The 14022-nt window shown below is 31.2% G+C and overlaps 1 protein-coding gene across 1 annotated transcript in view; it reads right to left on the bottom strand.

The window, feature by feature from the left end:
• Positions 1–1374: 1374 nt before the first annotated feature.
• LOC134714385 (transient receptor potential cation channel subfamily M member 2-like) overlaps positions 1375–14022 on the bottom strand; it is a 34528-nt gene continuing 21880 nt past the window's right edge. The window contains exons 15-20 of the mRNA XM_063575626.1: positions 13435–13578; positions 10503–10790; positions 8029–8227; positions 5860–6019; positions 4406–4593; positions 1375–1511 (exon numbers count right to left, since the gene is read on the bottom strand). Of these exons, the coding sequence (XP_063431696.1) occupies positions 1441–1511; positions 4406–4593; positions 5860–6019; positions 8029–8227; positions 10503–10790; positions 13435–13578 (1050 nt within the window). The 3' untranslated portion in view covers positions 1375–1440. The remainder of the gene's footprint in view (positions 1512–4405; positions 4594–5859; positions 6020–8028; positions 8228–10502; positions 10791–13434; positions 13579–14022) is intronic.

The raw sequence follows: 14022 nt of genomic DNA on the forward strand, positions 1-14022 counted from the left end.
AAAAATAATGTTTGTATATTAACCTTCCATGAATTCTTATGATGCATTCGACAAGGTCATCTTAGCCATCATGGTGCCATAATTTTTCACTCTGGTGAATGATAATAAGCAATATATTTATACCTTAAAAAAATGAACATCATAGTTTATAATATGAATGCGTCTGAAACACTTTTAGGGATTTCATTGTGAACGATTAAACCAAATATGCAAAACTAAAAGATGAATAAGAACCATATTAACACACATATATAGTCAACAACAACTAAAGCAATTATTAAATGAATAAAAACATCAATGAGTAAAAATGTTTTTTTCTATACGATATTTGTTAATTAAATATAAATATGGCAAATTAAAGATAACAACCAATTGGCAAATTGGTTACTCATATCTTCTGCAAATCATTTTCTTTTCTCGAAACCTCGACTGTACATTATATACGGTCGATTTCACTGCAGGTGGTGGTTTCAGGCCTGCAGGTATTCCCAGCCCCGTATTCAACAAATTGTTGATAGGAATTATCATGCATATGGGCATAGTTATAAATATTTGTTAACAAAACTTCGAATTTTTAAAAATATTACAGCAGATTCCATTGAGTGTGTAAACAAAGGTAGCATCTTTTGTTAGTTTGTTTGCTAACTGAACCGTGACGCCATCATTAGATAATGTATACTACCCTCCTGTCGAATTATCCTAGTCCTACAGACAGATAAATAGATCTACTCTTAAAAGAGGGTAGTTAACCTAACCTAATAAAGTCGTTGTGGTTCACCTAGCAAGCACGCTAACTAAATATACTACCTTTATCTACTCACTCAATGGAATCGGTTTTAAATATTTCCAATCTTTAAATTTTTCGAAATACTAAGGATTTTTTACCCCAGGAGTAGATTACCTTAGCCGTATTTGGCACAACTTTTTGGAATTTTGGCTCCTCAATGCTCTTCAACTTTGTATTTGTTTGGCTTTTTAACTTTTTTGATCTGAGCGTCACTGATGAGTCTTTTGTAGACGAAACGCGCGTCTGGCGTATAAAATTATAATCCTGGTACTTTTGATAACTATTTATATGCGTTTTTTAATTGTACAGTTGTACAATTGTAATTACGGATTGTCACTAACAATCGAGACTTGATACATGAGAACATACCTCTCCATTTCTGAAAGATATGGGTACGTTTATAAATGGTTTTATATTATCAAAATACAATTTAAATCAAATATAAAACTTTTAAAGTGAAATGAATAAAATTCTCAGTCATCTTTAAAAAAAACCAAGATTGTAAAAAGCTATGTACATAATATGTACAAACACATTCTCATCACTGATTTCATCTAAATTTTTCTGTATTGTCTATACTTCTTTCATGCGTTAAAGATCCCGCTGACTTTTTCAATGTAATAAAAGAAATTGTTATTCTTCTGCTTGATATCTCAAATATTGTAAACGCATTTAATTGCGTTCATAGATTGAAGTGCGTTGATCTTATCCAACGATCGTTTACCTAAAATAACAAATATAACAATTATCTAAGATCTATAAAAAATCTAAATAGAAATTATAAACCAATTGTTCAGAGAACAATTGAAGGTCTTTCCACCAGTAAGGATCTATTTTGATATGAAAATATTAAAATTTGGTTTTTAAGTATTAATTTCAGCGTCAAATGACAATTTATTGTATGCTGATTCTAAAAAATATAACGTTTCTATACAAAAAGATATAATTAAGGGAGATAATTTTCTACTTCCGGTTCAAAATATGTTATTTCTTGTACTGTCTTATAGTTTTCTTGACGCTGATTCCAAAAATGTTTGGTTTTACATACTTTTAGAATATTTTATTACAAAAATTAGCTACTTCCGGTTTACAAAAGGTCACTTCCGGATAGCTTTATGAACGTCATATTGCTTGAAAACCTAATGCAAAAGGTCTAATAGCTTTAACATGAATACATATGAGGTAAAAACAAAGGTCAAAATCTACAACGTTAAATTAACATATGACCTTGAGATCAATTTCAAGGTCATAAACCAAGGAACTCAAATCAAAAGACTCTAGGTCTTTACTTTATATTGTTAATGAGTTATATTACCATACGACTGATATAAGATATAAAAGGGGGAAAACTTGCATCAAATGTTTATGTACCCTTTCGACTAAAATGTATGTGTAACTACATGTCGCGACTAACAATTGTGTGAAAATATTTTGTCGATATCTTATTAGATCTCTGAAAACTAGACATAACAAGCCAAAATCTAAATTTTTAACATGACCTTGACCTCTTTTCATTTTTTTGAACCAAGGACCTCAAATCAAAAGACCCTAGGCCTCTATCACTTATGGTTTTCCAGTTAGAAATACATTTCACTTATATCAAACAAAAAAGGGGAAATAACTCTCATATGGAGTGTATGGATAGCTTCGGTCAAATTGATCAAATCATCCTGAGGATATAACGAGCAATTGTCGTTTTTTTATACGGTTGTCAATATTAAGCGATAACAAGAAAAACAGTGTTCGGAGAGATAACTCTTACATTGAAAAGATTTTGGTTACACAAAGTGAGTCACAAAAGCGTAATAACTGTTCGATATCATATACCAAATGTCTAAACGACATCTTGCGAAACAAAAACACTGCGAAGGAAAGAAAATTAGGCGGAAGAAAAAAAATAATAATAATATTCAGAAGAAAACCAATAGGTCTTTCCACGGAAAAGTGGAAAGACCTAATAACAAATGTATGTTTCAATAAGATAATTTAATATAAGAGTGTATGGAGCAGAATTCATTTACCCAATTTTCAGCAGGTTCATATATATGTATTTTATATGTATAAAGAACAGTTCAGTAGAATCTGTATGCTGGCAACATATAGGAAAGTTTTGAAAAAAATAATAACAGTTTCAATTCATCATCATCACATTTACTTTCACAGATCTTCATAAGTCATATAAAGCAATTGATTGACGTTTACAATAGTATAAAATTAAATGCAAAAGAAGGACAGAAGATATCAGAGGGATAATCAAATTCCTAATTTGAAAATAAACTGACAACGCCATGGCTAAAAATAAAAAGACGAACAGACAAATTATAGTACAGAAGATAGAACATAGAATACTAAAGACGAAGTAATGCGAATCTTACAAAAAATTGGGGTGATCCCAGGTGCTTCGGAAGGGTAAGTAGAACCTGCTCCACATGTGGCACCCGTCGTTTTTGCTTATGTTATTGTAATTCCGGTAAATAATCTTATTCGTAAGGTCACATGCATGAAAAGGAAGGGTATTGTATTGACATAAGGAACATATCCGATATCATCTGAGAAACGGTTATTCCATAACGGTCAACCAACTCGTGATGGCGTCCGTAAAATTTCGACTTCACCATTCGGAACTTTTGGTTTAATAGCTTCCTTGAAAGCAGCAATACTTTATCAAAGAAATCATGATAGGAAACACAAGCCGGGAAATATCGTACCAATTGGGAGCTATATACTCCGTATGCAGGCGATGCTAAAATGAGGCTACATAAAAATGAAAAGTTCACAATTGGTGAGCTTAAATCATCTCTTTTGTCGTAAAGTTTCGTTTTCAACCGAACCTCACTGTCAATGTATAGGTGTAAGTAAGATATGAGGCAGACTTCACTGCAACTTTAGTATCCTTTATCTCGAGTTCGATGGGTTATTTTCGTTCAACATAGTCACCATTTGTTTTATCATAATCTATATAGTGGAACGTAAAGTTAAAGGATATCGCTTACTTCTTATCTTTCTTCCTAAGAAGTTCATGTATGAAGTCAATACATACGTGGATTTTTGGCTTCATGAAAATAAAAACTGCACATTATAAATTATATGTGTCTGAATGCGCTTTTCTGGTTATATCTACGCTTAAGATCGAATGTTTTAAAGTCAAGAATATATTACCTAAAAACGTTTAAGAGTTGTGTGACCAAAAGGTACCTTAATATATTAGCCAAATCCAACTAATTTTAACTTTGCCTAAGATTATTTATGGGCAAATTTATTGTGCCCCCGTGATCATTCTACATGCATTTGTTTGATAAGATGTAAGAATAGTGCAACTTTTCCTGTTTACAAAACATTGAATTTTTCTAAAAACAAAGGATTTTCTTATTCCAGACATAGATTACCTTAGCTGTATGCGCAATGCTCTTCAACTTTGATATTGTTTGGCTTTATTAATATTTTGATATGAGCGTCACTGATCAGTCTTATGTAGACGAAACGCGCGTCTGGCGTACTGAATTATAATCCTGGTACCTTTGATATCTATTTATATGTTTCGATAGGTAAACTTTCTCGTTCAATTTTGGAGCTTCTATCATCATAGGAGACAAGAAGTAACACCCAAATCATACTCACGAAATGCATCCTTCTCGTCCGATTGTTTTTTCTTAACAAGTTTCTTACAGCTCCAGTATATTATGTAAAATGGTCTGATCACAAGGTTGAGAGGAGCAGGTATTCTCGTGCGGTAATCCATGATGACTTCATATCTCAAGTATCGCCACAATTTCTCTGAGATTTCCTGGACCCGTTCAAATCGATAGCTGTAGATAAGTAGTGAAAAATATCTATCTTAATATGAAATCCTGATACCCAACAGTATCACACATCAATGAAGGGACACAAAGTATCAGCCATTAGATATACCAGAAATTTCTCAAGGGCCTAATTAAAACATGGCAAAGTATTTATGGCATTTTCTGTAACACATCTTATCCATCTTAGCATGAAATCCTGATAGCCAACAGTATCACACATCAATGAAGGTACACAAAGTATCAGACTGAACATACCTCAATTTTGATACATAAGTTGCTCCTGACAATATAAAGTATCGTCTTTATAAGTAAGTGCACTCCATATTTAAAATCCTGTTAACTTTCATATGGTTTGCACAAATGTAAGTAAGTAGGCGCCGTATGATGTATCTTGCTGTTATGTGATTGATAAATTGATTTATAGTGACTACAGCCATTAGATATACCAGACATTTCTCAAGGGCATACGATACAGTTTTGATTACGCGGTGTATTGTTGACGAATATTTGCATACAAGCTAATTTTTAACAAGTATAATTAAATATGTAATTAAAATGTACCATCATGTCCTACTTTCCGAGATAAATTGGGTTAAAATTATAGACATTTACTTAACATTTCGTTTTCGTGGACATCCTGATTATTTAAAAAACTTTTAGGAGTTTTGGTCCTCAATGCTCTTCAACTTTGTACTTTTGTAGTCTTTTTGAAGACGAAACACGCGTCTGGCGTATATACTTAATTTAGTCCTGGTATCTATGATGAGTTTATTTACTAAAAATAGCACTTTAAGATATATCTTTTTATTACATAATTGAATTGATTAGGTGAAAAATAGATTGCACGGAAAACTTTCGTTACCATGAAATCAAGACTGATTGTATACCTTAAACCAACCAGATGCTTCATATCATATTATATTTACCTCGATTTAAGTTCCAAAATTAATAAATACCTCAGATGTCTGTTCACACACAGCTAAGATGTAGAATGGTTTGCAATTGCTTTAAAGTTCTTTAAATGAAATAGCAAAGCTCTACCTTAACTTATAATTACAATTATCAAAACGATGAGTGAAAATTTACATATTTTAAATCTGATTCTACATTAGAGACGGAATAAGTTCAAAATTGTTCATTTATTAAAGGTTTAAACATGATCGTTTAAATGTGTCAACATTTTTTTTGTTTTGAGATAACTTTTTTGCTCTTAATTCTTTACCTTTCATGATTTGAACTGTTGTAATTTTCGTGATACAAAAAATAACAAACCTGAACACAGCTATCAAAAGGTTGACAAGGAGAAGATTTGAAATCAACATATAAATTGCAGCGATCACAATAAGTACCCAGTCATACTCATTGCATCGTTCTATATCCGGATTATTCTCCCATTCAGTCCGATTCATGGTACATGGTGTTGTTACATTTTCTAAAAAAAATAAAAAAATAAAACATGATAACCTTAAACTATTTGGAAAATATGCTTTAAGTCGACTAGTTAAAATTGTCAAAGTTATTTGCTCTCTTATTTATGATATACATTAATATACGATTCATTAATTAATTTGTTCGTAAAAAACATTTATTTTCGTTTGAAATCTTTCTTGAGATTAGTTTTGTTTCTGACTGTCCGTCAACGAATGAATAGATGAGTGAATGATGTTAAATATTGTTAATAGAGGGTATAGTACAGTAATTAATTATAGCTTTACTATTTTAATAAATTTATATGATGACGCAATCATACCAAATCTTCTCAAGCATAAAAAGGGAGCTAGTGCGGAGATTTGATTTTAATTAGATTCAAATCATAACATATTATGATAATAACTAAAAACAGTATTTATTTTCCTTTTAACATTAGTAATAAAATAAGTGCAATAAGGTATTCGTTCTGCTTTCGAAATATCATGTATTACCTATTTCGAAACGTGCCTGTTAAAAATAAATTCTACAACGAAACGTATCGTTATAATAAATTATATATAATTTTTTTTTTCGACGGACCATGTTTACAGTCGGAAACCCGGTTCCAATGGAACAAAAGAATCGAAGCTTTTTGTTAGAGAAGGCGATAAATGTGTTCTGTATTGTTTACTATAGTGACAAAAATTTTCAAAGTTAATAGAACTAAACAAAATTACGATTTTCTTCCCAATTACGAGGTGTCTTATTTTAAAAACACCATTTGCATAAGTTTTCAATTTATCTAGTACATAGTTAAGAAGAACAATTAGATTTCAAGTCGACGACATGGGTATCTTTCAAGTTGGATGAATCAAATGCATAACCTCCGATTTGAAAAAATGTTTACAACGGACGGAAAACATATCAATCTATTAGTTCAAAAATTTTCGTGTCTGCGCTTCCGTTATGTGACTTAAGAAAAAATCCCAAACAATGTGCAACAATTGTATCGAAAAGAGAAAATCGAGTGCAACTTTTAATGTAAGGGCGTGTTTGAGTTCAATATTTTTCTTGATATCGTACAAAGTAAGAATATTTCATACATCGACTCGCTTAAGATTCTATCATTTCTATATATCAAAGCTAAAGATTGACTTTATAACACACAAAAAAATACAGTACTAAAAGATGAAATATTTGGGTCAAGTGAAATACCCATCTAATGAGTCACAAAAACAGAGAAAGTGTGTTCGAGTACTAGTAGCTATTTTTTTACTGAAAGTACTTGACGACAGTCTTTCAAGTTGAATAATAAAAATGCATATCATTGAAAATTTTTGTGTAAAAACTAGGGTTTATAGTCTTTATACACTAAAAAAAAATCTAGTCTGCCCTTCCACGAAATTTTTAATTAGATTTTTTTTAAATGTTTATGAATTTTTAAAAATTACACCTGACAACCGATCAGACAATAGTTTTAAGTTGAATCATTGCATTCAATTTCATTAACTGATGCTCATTAGCTAATTGATACGTTTGTCTTTTAAAATACAACTGACATATAAGGATCGTGATGGTGCAATGTGGATAAATATATAGGCTTCCCAGAGCAAAATTGGTAGCGCGTCATCCCTACAACGTCTTCAATTTCTACGATTGTGAAAATGAACTGGCGTAATGGGAAGATAATTCTGACGAAGTAGAATCCGGACTGTTTAGATTCGTGTTAATGTCGGGTTTAATAAATTTAAGGTTTCAAAATTATATAATATTGACAAATTAGGTCTATACATTTTGACATGACCTATTACGTTGGTTCCATGCACAGATTTACAACTATTGAGTGGTGGTATCTTTAAATCCGTACAACGTGCAACATTTTACGAGAAATCACAAATAAGTTCGAAGCAATGTTTACTCAAATCATCAGTATGATGTGCTGTTTTCTTGTTTCATTTCTTCTTTAATGTAGAACAGTTGTAGAAAACATATCATCTTACAATCGAAAATAGTTATAAGTTGAAGAATTACCTTTAAAACTGTCAAGCATAGTTTCACCATATATTTGCCAGTATGGAATATTAATGATTTTCCATATTCCCCAGCGCTGATATCCAACTGCAGGACCTCCTATAAAGTCATGCTCTGGGTACATGTTTGCATGATACAGTACTCCAACACCAATCATGCATAAAAATAGAATTCCGATGAATCGGAAGAGATCCTTTAACTGAAAATGAATCATGATGTAAATAACACATACACAAATAAACTTTATGGAAGTCACAAATAAATTCAATCATTGTCATTAAAAATAAAATTAACAATAAAAGAAAATTAGATTGAAAAATTTCACATCGGAAATAGACGGCAAAAAAGTATATATCTGTCCGTTTGTAAGATATCATAAGCGCCTGCCTACTGGTCATTGCTCCATTATCTCCGTTTATGCACGTAAAAACGGGATGAGACATCAAATTAACGTCATAAAAGCAAAGATATTAGTTCAAATTCGTCCAAAGTCTTTAAAAGACATGAATCAAAACAAAGCAAATCAGGTTATGGTTAAGATAATTAATCCTAAAGACAGTAAGTTTACCAAAAACAACACAGCCTTGTTCTATTTTACTTTCTCAGTACATTTCGATTGACATTATGGACTTGATATTGGGGGTCAAATAAAGCACTTACTGCGCCTACCGTTTGCGATGTCCCGTTTCACTGGCCATTTATGCATTATACGGGCATTGCATGTCTATGCTTTGGATTTTAGCGTTTTCCAGTAAAGAGCGTGAGTTTGATTCATTTCCTAATCTATCATTACCTTATAGATAGAAACGTACCATTGAGAAATCTTAAGTTAATTGACTCAAGCGTCTACATTCAGTTCGAATCAAAGGTGCACTCGATTTGGTTGTGTCTGATGCGCGAAACATAAACTTGGACATTTATATGTGTTACGCACATATTGCCACGTTCTTCGTAAGCGTTGCTCCTACATATATATTCAAGAATATTAAAGGATAGTCCGATATATAATTTTGGTGTTTCCCAAGATACGTTTAAGTCAAAGCGCCTGATCAGATGAATACGTTTTAAATTTACCAACCTCTAGCCACAGAAAACACGCTCAAAGTATATTGGTCTACAAATCAGAAACTATGCCGTCATAAAATAATATCGTTAATTGTGCTTCATAGAAGATTTCATACAGCGAGGTCATAAACATTACATGCCGACTAAAAGTGAACAAAGGTTTAAACAAACCATATACAGAAACAAAAGATAATAGTATTGCTTCAAATCGCAGATGAATAGTGGAGTGACATTTGCCTTGTAATAACTGAATTTTCGCGGAATTTGCGAGACTCAATGATTGATCAACAACATAAAAATTATGATTCTCATTGATTTGTTAAAAAAATATTTGGCTTTCAGGATTTTTGATAAAGATGTATTCGCAAAACTGCTTTGGACGCATCAAATTTATCAAGTTTTATTTTTATTTTTTTCTTAGTACAAGATATCATTATTGCAAATTTGTGAATAATTCTAACGTTAAAAGCTTGATCCAAAACACATGATGTATTGATTCAACTTGTATTACTAAAACGAGTCCACAATAAAAGATGCAACATATCGATCTGTCCAAACTAACTGGAAAGTTTGAAATATTTGATGAGAAAACTGTCAGAAGATTTGAGCAAAGAAAAAAAAAAGAGACTTCTTAATTAAAGAAATATAGAAAACAAATGGTTTCCTATGTTTGGAAAAAGACAAAATTCCTCTAAATACTCTTATTTGTTGTAATAAAATCCTTATGAAGTGTTCAGCCAAGATCCCCAACATTTTACGGTATATTTCATACTTTAAAATGCTGTGAATTGCCAAACGGACTTGTTTTAAGATTTTATCAGACGTTTAATTCTTCACCAACAGTTACAAACTCTGTTACTAATTGTTGTTATCATTTCTACCTACGATATCCAATATTCTATGAAGCTTAATTTACAGATGAATAACATAATTTTAAAAAGATCTACAGATTGGACTTGAAATAAATTTTGGATTAAAAAACAAACTGTACACCTACAATTGTACACACAACAAAAAAAAACAAGTTCAAAGTAATATAAAACTTTGATATATCAGTAATTATAAGAAAATGAAAAGGCCCCAAATGCATTTAGAAATATGACCTTAAATCAATTTGAATCTTCATTTAATGTTCCTTTTCATATAATATAGCTCCTTACGTTACTATGTATCTAGGCATTCCCTTTTTTGAGATGTCAACGTTTGGGCTTTCCTGATGAAGATTTCACAGGAAAGCGCTTCTGACAAATAATCATAGCGATGCAAGATTTGATTAATAAGCGAGTTTATATCAAAATCACTCAGACCTAAGTTTGATACGATGGCTGTATTTTTGGAGGATTCTACGTACATGAACGTCATAATCTGTATATATGTATGTATGCAATGGTGACTTTATAGTAACATACCATTTCTTTGATCATGATAATTTTTGGTCCAATTTTCCTAGACATCAATAAGACTCGAAAAAATCTTATGCCTATAATAGGTAGACACAGACTGAAAAAACGTCTGCAAAACTTTTGCCAATCTGCTGTTAAAATGAAGAAACGAAGGCATGCTGCAGAGATAGCCATCGTATAAGATATAACATCCATGAAGTTCCAGAAATTACATATGTATTTCTTAAATATAAACATTTTTGAATGACGTAATGGTTTCTCTTTTGTAGATGTTGATTTACACATGTACGAGATCTGAAAATACATACATACAACGTTAGCTATAACGGTAATACATCTTATATCTAGGTGTTTAAACCTTACAAGTTGAAAAATATCATTATATTCATTTAATTTATGTTGTCGTTTTCATGCTTGTTTTTCTTCTGCAGCCTCTACTGAGCTTGTGATATCCTCGAAGACGAAATGTAGTTAGAATGTTGAAGAGAATGGGTTTTTTTTATTATAAAATGTGGTGGTTTAATTCAAAATTAAAAACTATGATGACACTGAAAATTATCTTTAAAATTTTTGCTATTATTTCTCCCGAATTGAAAGTGACGATGAAAGTCGGATGTGTTTTTCTTCCGCAGTCATTTCCTACAGCTGATTGATACCTATATCATAAGATAATCAACCCATGTTAAACTTTTAAACATAACAAAAACAATCTATATCACTACTTCTTTAAGAGTAGTAAAATTAGATGTACTTATCAGTACTGGTTTTTGTCATGTTATAAAAAATGTACCAGTGATCGAGATTCAAAGGCTTGGTAGAGCTTAAAAAACGTTGTACTCTTTCACATGTTTATTTTTTTTGTCGAAATCACGGTACTGTGACATTAAATGTTATAAGTTTTATTCTAAAGAGTGTGTGTGTGTGTTTTAAGGATAATTCCGTTTTCAAGGTAGATGATCGAAATTGTCTACTTTATTAATTTGTTTGCAACACTCAAATTTGTTTCTTTATCGTTGCTAATATCACTTTAAGAGAGCGAGACATACTATAGAACAATATCTACCGCAGAATACTGTATATTTACTTTTATATGTTTTGGTTCTGAACGGTTTGAATAGCGTGTTCCCAACACATCTTTTATTCATACACTTTAACCAAAATAACAGGGTTATTTTTAATTACAACAAACGTTTTTTTTGTCTTCATAAGACTCTTGCGTGGCTCTCAAATTAAAACATTTAAAAATGCGGATCAAATACGAAATTAAAGAGCTTAGAAATCAAGGTAATTACAAAAACATTAATTACGGTTTGGACTAATTGTGACATGTGGTAAACAAACTCTGCTTCGAACAATTCAAAACGCGATAAGCGAAAATCTACATATGATAACTGCGTTTGGCTTAACAATCTACCATACTTCTATAGCTATTAAATTGTACAATGAGAAAAAAAACAGTTTTGCTTTTATGTTATACTGTATGTAATGAAAAGATGGAACTTGTAAACTTCAGCAGCGCCGTAGATATACATGTTGTCTCTACAAATTAAATTATAAAATCAATAAACTTCACAATGAAGTCACTGAACCAAAAGGTCAAATGAGGTAACTTGAGGGCTTTGTATTGACAGATTTTCAGACAAAATCACAATTTGGTTTACAATTCCACTGTCTTTGATAAAGATAATAATTGTTATTATTGGTGTAACAATATTTAGTAGACAGAGAGTATCACATTCGATATTTTGTGCTCTTGTTTATCAAATTGTGCTTGTAAAACCTGTGAGTAAAAAATGAAATAACAAAAATACCGAGCGCCGACGCAAATTCATAACGGAAAGACTTTTACCAAATAGCAAACTCAAAACCTCAAACACATCAAACGAATCGACAACAACTGTCATATTCCTGACTTCGTACAGACATTTTCTTTTGTAGAAAATGGTGACTTGACTGTGAGATCGCTCATTTTAAAATTATAGATTTCCCCGTGTTGATATATTGTTGGTTTCATACCATAAATTAAAATATGGCATGCGCAATGATATAATTTTGACACGTTTGATGATTTCAAATATAAAGGGAACGGGCGTCTTGTGTTTGTTTTCAAAGAATTTCATTTTAAGATTTTTTATTTTGTTTTAAAGTTTAAGCACTTTCAATACAAACTCAAAGTTACTCTCATTTTTCATATAGGTAGTTTTTTGTTGATACCAGAATTACAAGGAATTATTTTTTACCGATATATATAAAGTTTTCGTTACAGCAAGTATCTATACCAATCAAAAATATAGAAAAACTTATAGTTTCGTATATATGTATTTTTTTATATAATTTCGTTCATACTCTACTGCATGTATGTCTTTAAATATTTTAACAAAATCAATTTTACAGAAGTTTGATCGCACTTTTTACTTATTCTCATATCTAAAGTTGACCTTTTAATGACTTGGCGATCCTTTTGTGATATTTTTTGTCATATAGCACTTGTTCTGTTTTGTTTCTAATGAATCAGTTGAGTTTAGATATTCGGCTTTGCGTGTTCCTGACGAACGTAAATGCAGTCTGTCACGCAAACAATTTGCAAAGTGTTTGTTTTATTTTTTTCTTCCTATTATATGTGTACAGTTGATCATACTTTTGGAGATGTTGTGTTTATAAAACAGTTCCTATATACGCCTTTACTGTTTGGGTTGTCTCCAATAAAATATAGATAAACACGATGAGTTCATAGACTTTAATTGATTATGTCGGCGTTTTACACATATCATTAAATTAAAAGTGTTCAGAAAAATTGTTTTATAAACAGACGGACATACAGATGACCAGACGGGAAAAGCTAAAGATTCGGGACTTTGCATCCCAGATCTTGCGTCAATATTTTTTTTTGTCTCTGCTCTTAACAAATTATGTATTGTTTTACTTTAAAATAGCATACCAGATTTCGATAGTCCTCCAGCATGTCTCCGATTAGATGTACATAAAAAACTAACTCGAAACCACCAATTGATCCTATATCTTTGTATACATTCATTTGCATCAAGAAAAAACTGAAGGAAATCAAAGCTGCTAAAAAGAGTACCTGAAAGTATTTAAACAAAGTTAATCATTATAGTGAAAGAAAATATATAGTAGGAATAAAGAGTCAAACATTAATCAGTCTAAATGATAGAAAATTTGGTGTGATTGAATGTGTGTAGGAAAATATAAGTCACCGCCCTTTTCATAACTAGTTTAAGAAACTAATAAGCGGAAATTAAACAAAAATATGGAACACATTACAGACGGTTCACATTTTACGATGTTCTCTCAATTTGTAATCGTTGTATTAGAAATGGAATAGCAAAACAAGTTTTATGAAGAAAAATGATATATATAATATATTAGATATGTTTCATATACATGAGAAAATAAAAAATCAATTCGAGGTACCGGGATTATAATTTAATACGCCAGACGCGCGTTTCGTCTACATGGGACTCACCAGTGACGCTCATATCAAATGAATAATAAAGACAGAAAAATA

This window comes from Mytilus trossulus, chromosome 4 (assembly GCF_036588685.1).
Source record: "Mytilus trossulus isolate FHL-02 chromosome 4, PNRI_Mtr1.1.1.hap1, whole genome shotgun sequence".
Lineage (NCBI taxonomy): Eukaryota > Metazoa > Mollusca > Bivalvia > Mytilida > Mytilidae > Mytilus > Mytilus trossulus.